Source organism: Phocoena phocoena, chromosome 19 (assembly GCF_963924675.1).
Source record: "Phocoena phocoena chromosome 19, mPhoPho1.1, whole genome shotgun sequence".
Lineage (NCBI taxonomy): Eukaryota > Metazoa > Chordata > Mammalia > Artiodactyla > Phocoenidae > Phocoena > Phocoena phocoena.
Window position 1 is genome coordinate 54,003,122 of NC_089237.1, and position 20,542 is coordinate 54,023,663.

The 20,542-nt window shown below is 44.5% G+C and overlaps 1 protein-coding gene across 3 annotated transcripts in view; it reads left to right on the forward strand.

Annotated features, from left to right (window-relative positions):
- SHISA6 (shisa family member 6) overlaps positions 1-20,542 on the forward strand; it is a 242,193-nt gene that overhangs the window by 102,432 nt on the left and 119,219 nt on the right. For 2 of the 3 annotated variants that reach the window (XM_065897714.1, XM_065897715.1), the window contains exon 3: positions 14,828-14,923. The exons of the other annotated variant lie outside the window; for it this stretch is intronic. In XM_065897714.1, the coding sequence (XP_065753786.1) occupies positions 14,828-14,923 (96 nt within the window). The remainder of the gene's footprint in view (positions 1-14,827; positions 14,924-20,542) is intronic. 3 annotated transcript variants of the gene reach the window in all.

A 20,542-nucleotide genomic window follows, 5' to 3' on the forward strand; every position in this document is an offset into this window, starting at 1 on the left:
AGCCTTGGGAGGTGACATGATTTATTCAACCCACCCCCCGTCGATTCCATTTAGCTTGGTTCTCATTTTATACTATTATAAACAATACTGTGATGATAATCGTTATACATAAATCTCTGCTGTCTGTAATTATTTCCCTTAGATAGATTGCTATGATTAAGCAATGACTAAGTCCAAAGAGGTGCATGTTTTAAGACTCTTACTATATCTTAAGTCAATTACATCACTGATTGCCCTAAAGAGACACTGTCCCATTTTATTTCTTCTTTTCTGTGTTGCCTGTTCATGTCCACAGCCTCTTTTTTTTTCCCCTGAGGAAGTTCATCTCTTCTTTATTTGCAAGAGCTTTTTTATATACCTTAAAACTACTGTTTTTTTTATAAAGTGTTAATTATGGGCGAACGCACAACATAAAAGTCACCATCTTAACCATTCTTAAGTGTACAGATCAGAAACGTTAAGTATACTGACCCTGTTGTGCAAATTGGCGCCGCCATCCATCTCCAGAACTTACTCATTTTGAAAAATGAAAACTCTGTCCCCACTGAACAAGTCCCCATTCCCCCACCCCCAGCCCCTGGCACCCATCATTCTGCTTTGTGTCTCTATGAATCTGACCCCTCTAGACACCTCCTGTACGTGGAATCATACAGTATTTGTCTTTTAGTGACCGGTTTATTTCACTCAGCGTAATGTCCTCAAGGTTTATCCATGTTGTAGTATGTGTCACAGTTTCCTTCTTTTTTAAGGCTGAATAATTTTCCATTGTATATGTGGACCACATTTTGTCAATCTGCTCATTCCTTGATTGTCACTTAGGTTGCTTCTACCTTTTGGCCATTGTGAATTAACTCTGCTACGAACATAGGTGTACATTTATGGTGGGTTTTGACATACGCGATTCTAAACATTTTTATAAAATCTGCTCCATTCATCTTTCCTTTCTTTGTGCTTCCTCTCTGCCCTCATGTGTAGACATGTCTCGATCAGCCAAGGTTGGGAAGATCTTCACCAACAGTTTCTTCTACTTCTTTTACTAACTCATTTTTTCCTATTAAATTCTGGACTCCGACTGGAACATGTTTTGATGAATGGCGTATGTTCTGCTCAGAATATGTTTGTCTGCAAGAAACACAAACCCACTCAACATACCTCGAATAAAAAGAAGCTTATTCAACAACACAGGGGTGTCTGGGGGCTGCAGAAACTCCTGGGCCTCCTGGGAACGGGGCCAAGAGTCTCTCTCTGGGGCCTTTCTCTTTGCAACAACGTTCCTCTTTCTGGACCAGGTGTTTCTGCTCCCACTTGGTTTGGGAATGCACAGAATCTCGGGGTGTCTTGACACCAGCATCAACTCTGTATGACTTTACACGTCCAAATACTCTGACTGGGAATGCTTCAGACTCTTAATTTATATTCTTGAGAGCAAAACAGCGACTGGTTCAGCACAGTTCATGGGTTGGTTTGCCTGTGCCTGTTTCTCATTTCTGGCTCAATCAGCTCCAGCCAGGAAAGGGGAGACGGTCGTCTGATACAAAATAACCAAGGTTTCCCTCTTTATTAGGAAATTAGTGTGGGCCTTCCAAAAGGATGTATGTCTGGGCAAGCATCCCAGTACGTCTGTTTGAGGAGAACCTGTAGACATGAGTCCAGTTTTCCCCACCTAGATAACCAATACCTTTATTTCTTCCTTTCTTTTCTCACCAGTAGCAATAATGGAAGTGAAGGGCATCAGTGCCATAAGGAACAGGGCAAGTGCTGTAGGTACTCAGAGTTGGGACCAGGTCATGGCCCCCTGGGTTCAGGGGACTTTCACCTTTTCCGTGTCATGGGGAGAACAGGCTACATGCCATAGCTGATTTCACCTGCAGGACTTGCCAAAGGGTTGCTTGGGCCCAGGATATTGGACACAATATTCTTTTTCACTTCTTGCCATTGAGCTGAAATCCTTGATCCCATATTCCTGGGCCCAGTTCTTTGGAACATGACCTCCACTGACCTTCTTTCTGATGCTTTCCCCAATTTCCCTTTCTTGCCATTTAATATGTCTTTATTTCTCATGGCAGCCTGAAGCTGATGAAGGGCTACAGGCCAGGGGTAAAACAATGTTCTTCTCAAATCTTGCCTACCTACATGACTAGCTGTGCAGTTTGGGACAAATTATTTAAAACAGGGAAGATTTTATTTTGTTTATGTGCCATATGGAACTATTGAGGTGTAGAGCAGGAATATGTTATCTTCAGTAGAACTCCCCAAATTTTTTTCAAAGTGGTTCCCCCCAGCAGTGAATGAGAGTTCTGCCTGCTTCACATCCCTCACCAACATGTGGTATTGCCGGTCTTTTTAATTTTAGCCATTCTGGTGGGTGTGTAATGGTATCTCATTGTAGTTATAAACAGCAGTTTTTTAAGCCTTAAAACCTTGCTCTTAAGCCTTAGGTCATCCACCAATGAGATATGTGAATAGGAGCAAGATACCGAAACACTTGGAGATTCAATTTCCTCAACTACAAAGTAGGGGATACTCTTGTCCACCTCCAGAGGTTTTATGAACATTGAATGAGATAATGATTACAAAGCAGAGGGTCTGGCTCATAAAAACCCTCAGTATTAAATAATAACTATTGTGGCTATAGTTGTTATTATTATTGCTATTATTAATATTATTATTACTGCAATTGATATAATCCAGGTCAAGAAATCCCCTATTTGGTTAAGGTTGTCCTGCATATAAAGACATTATTGGTTGAAATTGTCAAATATACATATATATATAAACATATATATACACACATACACATTTTTTTAATGGTTTAATGTTCTCTAAGGCAGTTGGCATTGATTAAAGAAGAATTATGAAGAAGAAATTCATTTAATCCATCAACAACTATCCAGTGGGTACAACCTACGTGCCCAGCACTATTCTAGATACTCGGCTTCCCTTCTTGTGGAAGGTAAGCTCTGGGTTTAAGAAGAGGAATAGACAATAAACAATAACCAAAGAGGTGAACAAGATAGTTTTACATAAGGCTCCATGGATATGATGAAAGTAAAATGATGTGATAGAGAATGTCAGGGAGCCTACGGTAGATGGGGTGATTAGAGAAGGTCTCTCCCAGGAGGTAACATTTGCAATCAGACCTGAATGATTAAGAAGGATCTGGGCTCGCACAGATCCGAGGCCTGGGTATTCCAAGGTTGAGGGAATGGCAAGTGCAAGGCTGTAAGGCAGGCATGAGCTGGGCACATTGGAATAACAGAAGATCCACCGTGGCTGTAGTGGGATGGGGAGGGGGAAGCTGGCAGGGCCGTGGCATGCAGGGTCTTGCAGAGTATTTTACATTTTTCTTAAGTGTATTATGAAGCCATGCAAGATATTTAGAAGAGGCATAGTGGGATCCGATGTCTCTTTTTAGGAGATTACTTTTAAGTGTGCTCTGTAGAGAATAGATAGCTGTGGGTAGAGAGGTAGGTCGGAAGGCTGGTCCTACTGTCGCAGGAGGTCAGATGAGAGGTAGTGGTGGCTTTGAACTAGTAGGCGGCAGGAGAGACGGAGAGCAGTGGGTGGGTATCAGATGCATTTTGCAGATGGTCCTCAGAGAGCTCGCTGATGATGGGAGGATGAGATAAAGAGAGGAATCAAGGCTCTAGGACTGGGTAGGTGATGGTGAGGAAGAGTAGGTAGAAATGGTTTTGGGGGCTGTAGAAGCAAAGTTTTCTTCTGATCGTTGTTATGGGTTGAATCGTGTCCTTCAAAAAGATCTGCTGAAGTCTGAATCCTTGTGAACGTGGCCTTATTTGGAAATAGGATTTTTGCAGATGTAAGCAAACGAAGATGACGTCACGGTGAAGGAAGGGTGGATGCGTCCCCTGCATCGGCAGGCGGACTCTCAACCACTGCGCCACCAGGGAAGCCCCTCCCTGGAGCTTTGAATAATTGTGAACCTAAGACTCTTCCTTTCCTTTCTCCTTGGAGTATTTTGAAATAGTATACTAGAGGAGGTTTGCCCCTCTAGTAATAATCATTGTTATAGTAACAATTTATTGAAGAAGTGTAAAATGCTCTGTGCTTCACATGCATTCTTGCATCTAATTTCATACTTGTCACATCCTCATGAGGCAGGCAGCATTCCCATTTTATGGATGAGAATAACTGAGGCTAAGGACGGGTAAACGGTTTGTCCAGAGCCACATGGCTGGTGTCAGAGCCAAGTTGATTTGTTGGAACCCTGTGCTCTTACCTCCTGTCTATTACTGAGACATGTCTGGGTCATTTGAATATGAATCTTCTCTCATGGATAACTTCTCAGATATATGTAATAGCCCACACATTAAATTGTCTTCCCATTGGGATATAGTCAGAAAAAAATTATAGCCCCCCAAATTCTCTCCTCTCCAGTTACTTCTTCTGCTCTCTCTCAGGCAGAAGGGTCTCTCTTGTGTGTTTTGGAAGAGATGGGGTCCCTTGAGTGGTGGCTAGAATCATGGCTTTCCCAGAAGCATGATGGAATGAATGGAACCCCAAGAATATGTAGTGACATAGGATTTAGGTTCTGTCCTAAATCACAGGTTAGTCATACTGGGACTTTGTATCATTATTGAACCTCTCTGAGACTGTTTATTCATCTGCAAAATGGAGATAATATTGTCTTCAAATACTTTCCCTAGATAGTAACAGGCATTCGTTGGCAATGTCTCCATGTAAGGGCACGTGATAAAACTCCGTAAGATGGTAGAGTTTTTCAGCATCATTCCATTGACCCCCCCCCCACACACACACACACTAATTTGGACGCACTCAAAGGAAGCTCAGTGTTTTCTGCAGAGTAGGAGAAGAGGACAGAGGGGAAAGCAGGCCCCAGTCACCCCATGGCTAAGCCACTCCCTATAGATCTGCATTGCGATAACAAGAGAGAGTCTGAGTAATTCACAGATGTCCTGATTGACCCCTGTATCTACCCTAATCTCCTAAAAGGTTTGGGGCAAGGAAGGATTCTTCCCTCCCAGCATCCTTTGCCTCTTCTACCCAGACCTTCTTCAGGCCTCCTCTTGGCCGGTGTCCTGCTCTCAATGAGACACAACTGAATTGGTGTCATAGGCAGAGACGGGAATTTGGTTAGATGCTGGGCATCTTTCCAAGAGGATTACAGCCAGCACATCTAAAGAGAAAATAAATGGCACACCGGGGGCCCCTGAAATAGAAATCAACCTCTGCACTCTTTCCTCCAGTACAGAGGAGGCCGTGGGCTGCGTGGGCACTGGGGAGAGCTCTGATCTGGGAAGATGCGGATTTTTGTCACAGCCAGCAGTGATCTTGGACTGTTCGTTCTCCCTTCCGAGCCCCAGTTTCCTCATCTGTAAGACTTGAGGCTAGAAAAGGTGACCTTGAATGCTCCTTCAGTTGTAGCATTCTTTGATTCTATCCCAGTGGCTGGTGGAGGAGGGCTTCGTCCTTCTAAAATCCCTGAAGATTAATGCCGTCACCAATAAGGCTCGCCCTCATCCCCTTGGTAAATAATTAGGATGCACTAGAGATGTGGTTTTCAAACTTTTATTTTTGAGTCACATAATGCTTCCTTTTTAAAAAAAAATCTTACCCCAAAGCATATGTAACATAGAAGAGACCACAGCAGAGCCCCCTACTGCAGTGGATGAAGTTGACCTGGAGTTTGCCCTTGGCCACAGCTGGAGACCTCTACAGAGTACATATTGATGTTTTTGTTTGTCTGTTTGTTTGGTTTGGTTTCAGGCACAAAGTACCAGTTTTCTTAAATCCAAATTAGCCAAACTGGTGATTCAGAGGACATTAATTTGAATTGAAAGGGGTTCTTTTATGAATCACTTTCTGGAGGATTTGTTCCCTAGTGCAGTCAGTGGTTACCAAGCTGTATTCTAGGTTCTGCCCCTCCTCCACCCTGCTCGAAATCCTCATTCTTCTGTATCTGATGAGATGCCCCTACTTTCCTAGGGCACAACGATAATAGGATGAAAAGCACCAAATTGAAAGTCAAGATCGGGGGTGGGGTGGGCCAGTTTCCAAAACTGTCTCCCAGTGTGACCTTGACAATGCCTCGCCTCCCCCTCTCTGGGTTTACGTTTCCTCCTTTGTCAAATGAGAATATCGGGCAAGGTGGTTCCCATACTGTTCTGGCGATCTGGGATTGCTTGCCTGGTCCCTCAGAGCCATGGACACCTGGCCTTCACCAGGTGGGCCGCACACCTGGCCCCCATCCCCAGGTCTCCCGGCTATGGGGTCAGCAGAGGGAAGACGCCAGAGGGGAGATCTTTGGGGTTGCCCAAAGTATTTGCCAACAGCTCTGCTGACTGCACAGACTCTGGAGGAAACTGTCCCCCTGTGCTTGTGCGAGCAAGCACTAGAATTGTCACATAAAGCATTCCCAGCGGCTGCTCTCTAGAGATTTTTAAACTAGTCGTTGTCAGTGCAATCTGCAGTTCGACCTGGCCTGCCCCCAGTTTACCTTGGTAGAGCTAGCTCAGAGCTGCTTTATTCACTCAACCAAAGATGTCTGCATGGAGGAATGCGGGCCTCCTGGCTCCCAGCCCCAGATCCCTCGTGGAGCCATACGTGTGTGCTCTTGGGAACTAGAAGGAACCCTAGGGTTTCCTGGGGGAAGAGCTCTCAGGCCAGATAGCAAAGCCCAAGCTCTCTGCAGCTCCTGCTCGTGACTCTCTCTGGCCTGAGGTCAGCTGAGGGCGCACACAGAATAAGAAGACCCCAGGGAGTTCCCTGTATGGGAAAGAGGAAAGACCGTGGTCTCGATGTGAATAGGAGCTCCCATTTATTGAGGTTTATTGGTGCGGAGTATTAGACAAAACGATTTATACACAGGATCTCGTTCAATCCTTACCACCATCCCGCCAGGTGGGTATTAGGATCTGCGTTAGATAAATGCCGTGTCATTTACACAAGGAGAAGTGTCCCCTCTCACTTCCTGGCCCCTATACTTCTTTTTACAAAATGACAGTTATTAGAGGGGTTTTTTTTTTTCATATTAGGAAGTACAAAGAGAAAAACAAAGAATGGCCCATGATCCCACTCCCTTATCCCCAATAAACTCTGTCAACAGTACAAAAAGAAAAATAACACATATACGCATTTAGGAAATTCAAACAGTACAGGAAGTAATAAAACTCAAAGGTAAACACATCCTTTCCTTCCAGACCCTCTCCCCAGAGGAAAGATAGTTTTGGTATTTCGTTTAGAAGATTATTTGCAGAAAAAAAAAGTTTTGTATAAACCAGTCTACCTGCAACGGGTCTCTATGTAGTCTCTCTGTGTATATTATTTTCATTTTTACTTTACACGAAAGGCATAATACTGAAACACTGCCCTACACTCTGCTTTCTTTTCCACTTTCTGTACCTTAGAGCTCTTCCCACATCGGCACACACAGCCCTGCCTCGTTCTTTTTTAACAGCTGTGTAGTATTCCATTGTTTGGACAGATTCCAGTTGACTTAGCCCCCCATTGACAGAAAGTATTGCAGTCAAGGCTGCACTGTCTAGCCTGGTTCATATCTTATGGAAAAACTTGAGAGCATATATGTAGGGAAAATTCCTAGTAGTGAGATACTTAAGTCAATGGCCTGTCCTTCAAAGAGGCACCACTAATTTATACTCCCACCAGCAACAATGAGAAAGCCCGTTCCCCTGGCACTGGGTCTCATCAGATGCTTCAGTTTTGCCAAATCGATTCATCTTTTGAAAAAGATAGCTCATGTTTTGATTTGCATTTTCTTAATTATGAGTTAAGGTTAAGCACATTTTTATATCTCCATTGACTTTAAAATTTTTTTCTTTCTTTTTTTGGGGGGCGGGGAGAGTAATTCCCTATTCATATTCCTTGTGCATTTTTTTCTAGTATATTATTATTATTGTTGTTGGCTATTGCTATTGAAATGATGGAGCTTTTTGTAAACAAAGGGAAACCCCCTTCTCACGTAAAACCCCAGGGTTTTACATATGTTTTGATGTTGGTCTGTGGCCTGTTTTCCCGTGAAGAAGGTCAACAGTGAAGTGGCTGCAGAGCAGGGCCCTGGCCAGCACCGTCGAGCTCCCTGCCAGCTTCCCAGAGGCCAGCTCCCTGTCTGTTCTGAGCACATGCAGTGCACTGCAGGCAGGCTGTAAAGATGGAGCACCGTTCCCCCTATCGCGGAAGCTACTTCTGGTTTTATTTCATCACAATAATATATTTTTATTGCCCTATTTGCATACCAGATTTTCCAGGGCAACTCCAGTATCACTCAAATTTATTTAGGTCAATAAAGACAATTTGTTAAATGTTATGTACAATCTAATTTACCAATCTTTTCTTAATGAAGTTTTGGATCTCTGAACTGTAAAGATTACAAATCAGTATATCCATGATTTTAGAAATTCTGTACTTTTACTCGTTGCTTGACAGATTTCATCATTGGGCAGCTTTTTCTTCTCCCAGTGAGGACTTGAGGATATTTTAGTCTCTGAGTTCTTAAAAACTGGAAACTCTCTGTTTCCTTTATTGTTGGAGAATAATTTGGAAGTGAGTAAAATACTTGGGTAACCTTTCCATCTGTGTGTCTATCGATCATCTATTTAATCTATGTATTCATCCATCATCTATCAATGAATCTATCTGTAGCTATCTTAGAAACAAAATAAGATAATTATTTAGGAGTCAGACATGTCCCCGGAAGTATCTGTTTTCCTGAAGTCAGTATTTATCACATCCATGAATTTCTTTGTACTTGTATAGCACTGCATTTGTACATATTTAAATAATACAGTGGTGTGTTGCATGTTTTTAAACTCTCTGTGATGTCATCCTCTTTGCCTTCAGCTAGTTTAGTGTGGCTCTCAACATAACTAAGAATCGTCCCTGTTGATACTTACAGCTCTGATTCATTTTATCTGCCCCATTGTATAGGATTACATTGTCAGAATATACCGCGATTTATCCCTTTTCTTCTGGTAGGGAATACAGGGTTTTTTCCCCAGTTTGTCTTTTTTAGAAACAATGTTGTCCATGAACATGCTTGTGTGTATCTCCCTATGCGCACGCGTGAGGATTTATCTCGGGCATAGACCTGAAGGTGAAATTGTCGGTTCAGTGGTGCATCTGTTGTCAAGTTTGTTAGCCGTCACCAAAGTTCCTTCCAAAGCAGTTGTACCAATTTGCACTCCCGCCAGAAGTGTGCAAGAGTTCTTGTTTCTGCTTATCCGTGTCCAGAGTCCCAGGCATTTTCATTTTTGCCAGTCTACTGGGTGCGAAATGATGTCTCATTATGGTTTTAATTTGAATTTCCCTGATTACCTGTGAGATGGAACACCACTTTATGTGTATTGGCTCTTCCGGTTTTCACTTCTATAACTTGCTTTTTCATCTCTTTTGCCTGTTCTTTCTATCGGGTTGTTTTACTTTCTTATTAATTTGAAGTTATTTGTGTGTTCTTGATATTAATACAAATGTATGTTTCTATCCGTTGACTTAGAGTTTCATGATTGCCTTTGCTGTATCAGAGTTTAATTTTTTTCTGCTTTATTAATGAGCACGGACTTTATTTACATTACTGGTTGATATAGAAGTCTCAGATTGTTAAAGTTCGACAAAAAGAAGTATACTTTTGCTTTTAGAAGGTGCTTTTACCAGAAACAGATACAAACCAACCAACCAAACTCAGCAAAACAAGAAGAAACACTTCTTGGATTCTTTTTTTTTATTGAAGCATAATTGATACACAATATTATATTAGTGTTTGACATTTATATACATTGCAAGATGATCGTCATAGTAAGCCTAGTTACCATCTGTCACCGTGCAGACTTAATACAATATTATTGACTATATTCCCCTTGCTGGACTTGATACCCCCATGACTTATTTATAACCGAAGTTTGTACTTCTCCATCCCCTTCAGCCATTTTGTCTCAACCCCATCCCCTCCCCTCTACCGAAATAAAAGTCTCAAAAGTCTTTAAAAGATCGCTTCACTTTCCGTAGATTTAGTGTTTTATGAAGTTGGCTTGTGTTTTCCCCTTTTTTTCCTAAATGGCATTTCACCAGCATATATATATATATATATATATATATATATATATTTAGATCTCTGTCCTTCAAATATATAGTCTGATATTTGACTCAAGACTAAAGTCTTCTACCTGCTCAAAAGAAAATCTGTTAACTTTTAATTATTGTTTCTGAATTATCCCTTCTGTTTCTCTCCTGGGCATCTTATTTTCAATAGATAGTGACTTCTAGAGTTGTCCTTTCTGTCTCTTCCTTCCTGCCATCCTTCTCGTCTCTTCATTCTTCCCTACTGAGTACCCAGTGCATCTCTCTCGTTGGAATTGCCTTCACCTACTTCTTCACTATCCACCCTGCTGTCCATATTTGCAGCTCAGGCAAACTGTCCTGATCAGTTTGTTCCCCGACCCTCCTCCATGGCTGCTGATTGAATTTCACGGATGCGAAATTCTCTTACATCTTATTGAGGTCACCATTCAGATATTACCTTATTTTTTATCCTCCTGTTTCTTGCAGCAAATCTCTTTTATAGAGAAACTTTCTATTTACTCAAGGTCGCTTTCTCATCAGAGCCACCAGCATCAGACAACGCCAGCAGCCCAGCCCCAGGCCTCTCTTTAGCTTTCATCTGCCTCCCACCTGGGGACCATTGTCCCCTCGGTGCTGTTCCTGTGACTGCTGACTTCTGAAGGATGGTGATGGTGAGAGGGCAGGGGCAGATCTGGAGGGAGCCACGTCATCCAGATGCTGCTTTGCAAGTTTGGTCCAGCAGGTGGGGGCGGGCACACTCTCTCTGCAACCTGAGACCACCCTTGTTCCTGATCGGGGGCTGTGTGTTTGTGACGTTGCCACGTGGGTGTGTATTCCTGCTACTTACGTGTGCTCACAGAGCTCCCGCTTACCTCTGCCTGGAGCCCTGCTGGATATAGGGCCATTTCTCTGGAACTGCGATTTGGGCAAAATTTGTACTCCTTTAGCCTCCTGCCTCGATGGCCAGCAGGAGGGCATGGACTTGGGGTCATAGCTGCAGAAAAGAGAAGGGGGCGGCTCTTTGTGTTATGGCTAAAGAATTCTGTGATACCCATTCATAACCATTCACATCATTGACCCTTGAACTCTGCACATCCCCAAGGCAAAGAAGGGGCATTGCCTCTCCTCACATCTGACCGTCCACTTGCATAGGGCTTCAATTTACCAGCCATTCTCTTCACACTGCCCTTGAAGGAAGTGATTGTTCCTTTGGAGGGTACAGAGAACGTAAATCATTCTAGACCTTGACCTCTTCGCATTGGCCTAGATCTGGCTGAAGACTGACCTGCCCATGGTTCTCTGAAACACAGTGGTTCGTAAAGTCTGGCCCCTGGACTTGTGACCATCATCAGCGTCACCTGGGAACTCGTTAGAAACAAAAATGATCCGACCCACTGAATCAGGAATTCCGGGGCTGGGGCTGGGCAATCTGTGCCGTCCAGGTGAGTCTGATGAACTCAAGTTTGAGGACCACGGCTCGAACTAAAGCTGAAACTGCCACCATGCCCTTTCCAGCTGTCCCGAGAGATGCTGTTGAAAAATAGAAAGGCTCCCTGGAGACCTGGGTACCCAGTGACAGGTGTCTAGACTTGGTTTTTGTATTTACTTTTCATCTGAACTCAGTATTCTCCATACCTGTTTGACCATAGAATATTCCGTATTCCTGTTCTGTGCTCCTGGTCCTGCCTCATTCCCCTCCAAACCTTAGTATGTGAAACTCCACACGTCTGAGATCCAACGTCTGTGAACTTGGGAATCATCACGTGGGCTTCTCCTGGCTTAGCGTTGCCCCGGGGTCCTGGCTAAAGCCTCAGAGAAGAATCACAGCTGCACTTGTTCGGACTGAGGGGTGAGCTGGCTAGGGAGAGGGTTGTAGAAAGAGTGTGGATTTAGAGGCGGGTAGACCTGGTCGGGATCCAGGGTCCACCACTGACTAGCTCCATGAACTTGGGAAAGTGACCTTTTTCCACAGGGCTCTTGTGAGGAGTAAACGAAGCCAGGTGCACAGGATGGAACTGACATGGGGTTTGCAGACAGAAGACCAGGGTGCTAGTGATGGTTCAGTCATCTTCCGACTTGACGCCTCTGGCCTCAGTTTTTCCATCAATAAAATGGGGGAATAATAATAATAGACAACTTATCACGTGGTAGTGATGAAAATTTTAAGGAAATAACATATATGAATGATCTTTGTAAACTGCATAATGCTACAGAATGTTCGGCTTCTATGTCAGATTAAACCGTATTTTCAGAGGCTCTGTCCCTTTGTCTGGCACATAGTAGGTGATCGGGTGATTTAGTTGGCTTTCAGTCAAGCACAACCCCAAAGCAGTAGCGCAGTGCTTAACCCTGAGGGACCTTGTTCCAGCTGACAGATAAGAATGAACTGAAGTAGCAAAGGCACTGTTTTATGTGCCATCTTTCTCAGGATTGATTTGTTTATCAAAAATTTTATTTATATGGAGCACAAAAATAAACCAGCCCAAACTCTGCAGGATGTCACAGAGGTTCTGAATTAATGGGGCCCAAATTTATGAGCGTTCAGAATTGTTACTTCCTTTTCTTAACTCTTCTGTTGTCGGGAGGGGCCGTGGGGGGGAAATGACCCGTCCACACGCCGCTTGTCCCCCTCTCCTTCATCCCCTGATGAAGTTGCATTTTTCCAGGACTAGAGTTGGATTTCCTGTGACATGGCTTGGGATATGGGCAGAAGCCTCTTAGTTCAGCTCCAATAATTCTTTTCTATAAAATTCTGGGTTGTGACTACATTATTTTACAGCAAGGGAGTTCCTTGTGAAAAGCTGTGTGCCCTGAGGAAGGAGGTATTTATTCCAGAGTGGAGGGCGTGAGGGAAACAATGGCAAAATTCTCTTATAGTCTTCATGCACTAGGACCACGGTTCTCAGTGTTTGGCCCCTAGGCTCGGCAGCATCAGAATCACCAGGCTACTTGATAGAAATGCAAAACCCTGAGCCCCATCCCAGATCTACTGACTCAGAAACTCTGGGGGCGGGGCCCAGCAGGTGGAACCTGCCCTTCTGGTTTTTCTGATGCACACTCAGGGTTGAGAACCTTTGATCTGGGAGAAGAAGGAAGGAACAGGGCCAGCCAGACGTCACTCTTCAGAGGAAGGATGCTGGATTCCGGAACCTAAATAGTGGGTGGTGCTGGGCCCCCACGAGGACCCCAGCAAATGTCCATTGCACCCACCTGAACAAACTGAAATTCAGTTGTTTATCCATTTACTCTAGGGCAATGGTTCTTCTTCCCTGTGGCACATTAGAACCACCTAGAGACCTCGTTAAAAATACCCTGACCAGCTGAACCAGAATCCCTGGAGTAGTGTCGGGACATCTGTACTTTTAAAAGTTTCCAGGTGATTCTGACACGCGCCCATTTTTGAGATCTAATGCAGAGGGTGCCTCGCTAAGAAAAAATGTGATTTAGGTTGTCTTTACATTTATCATAGATTTTTCTGTTGGAAATGTATTTTACCTATTTGTATTATAAAAATTACATACTCATTATAGAAAAAAAACTTGGAAAATACAGAAAAGTTGAAAGGAGAAAAGCAATAAGACTCATGTTCCAACTATCTAAAGGTGGTAGTCAGTATCAGGTGTGTTTTCTTTCAATCTGTTTGTTTAATACACTGGTTTGCATTTTTTTACAGTGTTGTGATCATACTTAATATAGCATTTTCTTCCACTTTTTTACTTAACATTACATCTTAGGTAGTCTACTGTACATTGTTATAATTGTAAGTACAGTTTTTAATATGCTTTTGTGGCAACATGACAAAAATACAGCTTTCCTCCATTTTCACATGTGCATAGTTCAAGATGGTGTTTAGAGAGCACTTCTTTTCTTTATAATGCCTATATTTCAAGCATATTGTGAAATCCTACTTTGAATATCAGAAACAGAATATTAACTCTTTCTCTTCTCTTTCAATGTCTTCTCCCAGGGTCCTAATCTGTCCTCGGACTTTTCCTCACCCCAACCCCACAGGTAGATGGATAGATGAGGCTGATGAGGGATAAAAATCTTACTACAGAAAGTCAAGAGAGAAAAACACATATTCTCCCAATGTTTTAGAGCCACCACCCTACCTGTCAGCCTCAGCGGATGTTGGATTTCTCCTAAGCCACAAGGCTATAATTCATAGGATGAGGTATGATTCATAAACATACACACACACATAGAGCATTCTGATCAGACCCGCACTTCTATGCTTTGGAAAGAAAGAAGCCAACGGAATAAGACAAGAAAAAGAAAGAAGGAAGCTGGGACAAAGGAAAGGATGGTAGGACAAACAGACTGAAGTTCTGATGTGCTCAGTCAGAAATGCCAAAGTCAAGCCCTTTTTCCCACCTCTCCTTTTAACATAAGCTTCCCAGAACTTTCTTCTTTGTTGCACAGTTATATGTGCGTGTATGTGTGTGTGTGTGTGTGTGTATATATATATATATATATATATATATACACACACACATAAATGTGTATGTATTTAAATTGGTAATATATATAAAGTATGTAATACTTATATATTACATACTTCATATATATACTTTATATGTTTATAATATATATTATATATAAATTTATAAAATAATATATATATATATAATTTTTTTTTTTTCCTTGATTGCTTCTACCTTCTGCTGATTTGAAGTTAAGCTCACCATCATTGTTGGGTGAGCTGGAGCAGCAATGTTTGTCTTCTTGTTGGTGTCCTGGATGCGCCAGGTAATTCTGCCCCATCTTCTTGCAGGACATTATGGAAAGGATGCTTACCGAAGTGGAGGACCTGATCTCCATAACTTCATCTCATCTGGATTTGTCACGTTAGGAAGAGGACACACGAAGGGTACAGTGGAAACCATTTTTTACTAAAATACAGAGGTTGCCTAGGGAACCCCGATCTGAAATGTAAAGATGGTGTGGAGGCCAGAGGCTGGTCCAGGACAGGATAAGTTGGGTGGTTTCCATGGTTGCTTATCCTGGTGACATGCGTGGCTTCTGACAGGAGTGACCAGGAGGTCACAGGTGTAACTCTAGAAGGCAATAATAGACTTCCAAGAGGTATGCGTCCTGCCCCGCCCACGGCGTGGAGCAGGACACAGATACCAGTGGCTCCCCGTGGGAGGGGACCACGGGCGGCATGGTGGGAAACACTGCCGATGGATGTGGCAGCATCTGCAAAGTGTTCGTTCTCCTCTTGGCTATTATTCCTTTCCATTTGAAAGCCACATTTTATAAACTGATGTCAATGTTCTGTACTGTGGGTCTCGAAGCCAGCACGCATGTCGAGAGTTTTGGCGTCCTAAGTGTGTCTATGTAAACTCTCCATGATGGGCATACAAAGGTAGAGGTTACACACACCTTCAAGCCACAAGCTGAAAGTTAACGTGGCATTTCTGTTGAGCTGCTTTATGACCTAGCCGACAGCTTGCAGAGCATCTGTGCAGGGGGTGTGACATCTTCGATTCTGTCTTTTGTTTAAACAGAGTTCTACTAGTGTTGTGAGCATTCTGTCATATCAAGAGTAACTGGATCCCTAACTCCTTTGATTACCTTCCTAACACCTGTGTACTGTTATAGTCAACTGTGAATTCTGTTGTAGGGATGGTATATCCCTGTCTTCCCCTGAAATACGTGTTTGTTTTAAGTGTGAGTGAACAAGGAACTTTGCAATTTTTTCTTACATTCCATGCATCCAATTTTTAAATTCCCTATGTGATGTTTGTTCATCCTATAGAGAAAAAAAAAATCTGTATCTGTGTATGTATTTTCTGTTGTGTCTCTTTGTGTCTAAATAAAGTTTATTGAGGATACAGGTGGCATTTGTGGCTACTAAGAGTTGCAGAATCAAATTGGGACCAGATGGCTTGGGAAGGGGAAATGGGCCTCCCAGTTAACTGGTAAAGGACACAATCCTTGACGTACTCATATCAACTCAAGCCTGGGATCTATGACTCCCGTGTCATCTGCTTTTTGATAATTATCTATCACTGTGAAACCAGTTACTCTAAAATGTAGCATTTTCAACCAGTAATAAACATTTCTTATCTCACATAGTTTGTGTGGGTCAGGAATTTGGGAGCAGCTGAGTTGGGTGCTTCTGGCTTGGGGGGTCTCTCATGAGGTTACAGCCAAGGTATCAGCACGGGTTGCATCAGCTGAATCGGGCTTGACCGGGGCTGGAGGACTTGCTTCCAAGGTGGCGCACTTATACGGTGCTGGCTGTTGGCAGGAGGCCTCAGTTCCTCCCCATGCCATTCTGTCCAAGATTACTTGAGTGTCCTCACAGCATGGTGGCTGGGCTTCCCCAGAATGGGTGATCCAAGAAGGAAAAAGACAGATGCCACCATGTCTTCTATGACCAAGGCCATGGGTGACACATCATCATTTTCACAATATTTTATTGTTTACACAAGTCAGCCCTATTCAGGATGGGGGACTGCACAAGGCTGTGAATGTCGGGTGCCTAGGATCACTGAGGGCCACTTTGGAGGCTGGTTACCACACCCCCATGACCCTCAGAGCAGAGCTACAAATCGGGATCTTTCCAACAGAACGTGGCCTTCTCAACTGCAGGTGCTTTCTACCCTCACTTATTACTAAGGCTTCTCAATGGCAGTGGCTTCCCACCCTTACCCTGTCCCTTATAGCTGGTGCAACCTGAAACACCCAACAGTTCAATCAATAGAACTCTTTATATGTATATTATAAATGTTATGGCTTTGGGTACACACATTCGTTTGACAAATATTTCATGAGGCCTGGCATGCACTAAGCAATATTCAGAAGTAAAACAAAGTAGAATCCAGCCTTGTGGAACTCATATTCCATTGGGGGAAGCAGACAAAATAAACCCTTGATGCTAAGTGCAGGGAGAAAACCTAAAGCACGTAAAGGGGGCGGGGAGCTACTGTTGTCAAGGAAGACCTCTGGGATGAGGGGGTAATTGAAAAGAGACTCGCATCCCAGGCAGGGGCATCAGGAAGGCCCTGAAGTAGGTTCTTGTAGATCAAGAAATAGGAAGAAGGCCTGTGAGTGAAGCAGGCTAGAAGGAGATGAGATCAGAGCCACAGGGGAGCCCGATCATGTATTTATGGGTGTGGCTGTGAGGCTGCTTTCAAATTAGCTAGACCTCCATCGGAGCACATACAGGTGATTCTCTATCCTTATCTGTCCTTCCAGTCACTGTCACCTGGGCACCCGGGAGACTCTACCCCGCCCATGCGTGTGGCGGCTTTGCCGTGGCCTCTGCTTATTATTTCCCCATGTTGTCTTCTTCTGTGGTCTCATCCAGCCCTCCTGTGTGTGCATGGCCTGTCCTCCTGGTCTGTCACCCTTACCAGATCCTCTTCTCCATTCCCTTCCGCTCAAGAAGGCCTCTGAAACCTCCTCTTTCCGGGAATGTACCTTGCGTGTATTTTCCTATTTAGATGATAAGAGATTGGGGTGGGAGTGGGGATTTGGAAATGGGGATTCCCTTCCAATATCAAGACCCCTTATCCCTGCACAGCCTAGATCTCTGGAAAAGGGCCAAGCTCTATCTTCGCTTCCTTCAGAACAAACCAAGTTCAGCTCTGAATGGTACTTCTGAGTAAAGCAGCCCCCTGTAAATGCCCCACGGGAAGGGGACCACTCAGAGACATCTAACCTGGGGCTGTCCCCCCATCATGTGTGTTTGGTTCTCTTTCTTTTCTTATTTATTTACTTTTGCTTCAACTCCAATTACTGCCTTTCTGGTCCCTCCCCCTTTATTCCTTTTTTTGTTCCAGCTTCTTACGTGTGCCTTAGGCCTTCTGGTGGCACCTGCCCACAGCATGGCCCCACTATGACTCTCGGAACTTGTGGTGTAGCTAGCACCTGTTTTAGAAGGTGATAGCATTGACCTACCGACCACATCACTGAGTTGAACATGGATTTCTATCAGACTCTGATTATCGGAGACCGAGCGTGGATGGTCTTTGTTCTGAATGGCACTGGGAACCTTCACTGGAGGCTGGGATGCTCCCAGCCCCGTGCTCCGTTTTATGGGTCCCCGAGGCATTACAGAGAGATGTGCGCTCCAGCTCCGGTGGGGCTCCCCCAAATTCAGACAGTGGGGTTGAGGATGCATATATGTCTTCCTGCTTTATAACAAGATTCATAGGTACATGGATAATTAAATTCTTTGGATGAGGCCTAACTAAGTAGATATTCTTTTGTTAATGGGCTGGAGAAGGTGAGACATTAGAAGAAATAGAATTCTGACCCTAGGGGCTTCCTAACCACCACGGCCCCCTGCTCCATCTCTATCCTGTTGGGAGACCCCACATTTTAGCCTAGGGGGCCACACAGTCATTGGCCAGCCTCCTAGGTGGCATAGCACTGCCTTAGGCTCACAGGCATCAGAATTTGTACTTACGCCCCTTTTCAGGACTTTCTAACTGAATGATGTGATCTCACCTTTTCCTATAATTCTTACTTTTCCTTTTATTTTCTCCTTCTCCTAGGGAACTAATTCTGCATGTCTCCCTGCTCTGATTTCTTCTTTGACCTCCTGTTTGCTCATTCCTTCGGGTAAATGGGAGTCAAGTCTCAGGAAGATACTGATCAGAGTGGCCATGAGTTTAGACCAAGTTTCCCCTATAACTTTTCCTCTGTTGATTAGACAAGAGCCCCCAGACTCTCCCGCGGGAACCCAGGGCAGTCTTTAAGGGCACAGAGGGTCTACTCAGGCTGCCACGATGAAAACCCAAGGATAAAGGCTTCTCTTTACCAAGCAGTTACTATGTGCCGGCACTGTCGTATTTGCACCTTTCCAGTAACCCCGCGGGAGAGCTCTTGTCCCCATTTTCACTGGTGAAAAACTGAAGCTGGAGTAGTTGAGTGGCCTGCCCAGGTCAACTCCGACAGTTAGCACTGTTTCATCCCATCCAGACCTGCTTCCAGAGTAGGTACTCCAGCCCCACACATCCTGTCTCTTGAAGACAGAAGGGCCGAGGTGGGCCGGGCGGTGGGTCAGCGGGACCCACATGTCGTGAGCATTCAGTGACTGACGGCTGTTTTATCAGAGGACACACTTTATAAGACAGGAAGTCACAAAAAAAGACGGGCTGGAAACTAGCACCACCTTGTAAATCAACTAAACTTCAATTAAAAAAAAAAAAAAAAAAAGACAGATCAGGAGTCAGAGCATTTACACCAGATGAGCAGGGTCTGTCCTTCCAGAAGGGAAACTCAGTCTCCTCAGATAATTATTCAGGGTCTGTCTCAATGAACACGCCTACGGACACCCTCTGCTGTCCAGGTGGTTTGGTTAAAAATCTCAGACAGGCGGGCTGCTTTTGAGTCCGGATGAAAAAGCCTGAAGACGCTTTCCAGAAACTCCCATGAGACCTACTGTTAATTCCCTTGATTTCCACCCGTGTAGCCCAGGCCACACCAGGCCCAAGTCCTTCCAGGTGGTGGTGTCAGCAAATGCATCTGATCTGTGCTGACCGGCACTGTTCCTCGGGTCCTTTCCACCCGTGTGTGTGTGTGTGTGTGTGTGTGTGTGTGTGTGTAAGAGACAGACAGAGAAATCCCTGAAGCCTTTGCTGAATGGTAGGAGCCCCAGAGTGACTCCCGTTCGGAGGAGGTAGGCACTGCTGCCCACCTGGCCATTCATCCCTCCACGTCAGCTCACATGCAGAGCATCTGCTCTGTGCCCCACACTCTTCTAGGCCCTGAGGATGCAGCAGACAAACTTCACATGCCAGAGAGAGGTGACAGACCTACTGAAAGAAAGAAGTAAATCTCTGAAGTATGTCAAAAAGGAGTTAAAAGCTATGGAGCAAAATGAGGCAGAGAATGAAGGAAGGAGTTGCAGTTTTCAAAAAGAGCATCCAGAAAGCTTCAGGAAAAAACTGGCATTTGAGCAAAGGCTGAAGGAGGTGAAGGGTCAAGTCGCCTGCAAAGGGGGGTGGGAGCGTTTCCCAGGCCAAGGGAACAGCCACCCACTGCCCACCTGGCTGGCACAGGGACAGCCGTGAGGCTGGAGCAGATGGGGCCTGGGTGTGGGCAGTAGGGGGCAGGGTCAGAGCGGGGCTGGACCCCCCAGGGCCTGGGGGTCACTTGAGGATCTGGTTGCCACTCTGGGCAGAGCGAAAAACAAGATGCTTTTGGCCTGAGGTATTAGGAAGAGGGACGTCTGTGGGAGGGCCAGGGTTTCGGCAGAGGCTGGGGGTGAGGTGAATTCAGTCTGACTTCATGTTAAGTTTTAGATGCGTCTTAATCAACCATGTGGAAATGTCAAGTTCAGGGGAGTTGTCCTGGCTGGGGATGTAAACGGGGGAGTTTCCAGTACCTGAGGCCGGATGCTGGGTGAGGGCAGTAGCTGGAAGGCAGTGTGATGTAAAGAGAGGTTTGTCTTTTTTAAGATGGGAGAAATCACAGTATATTTGATATTTGTATGCTGGTAGGAAGGATCCAGTAAAGAAGGGGAAATTGA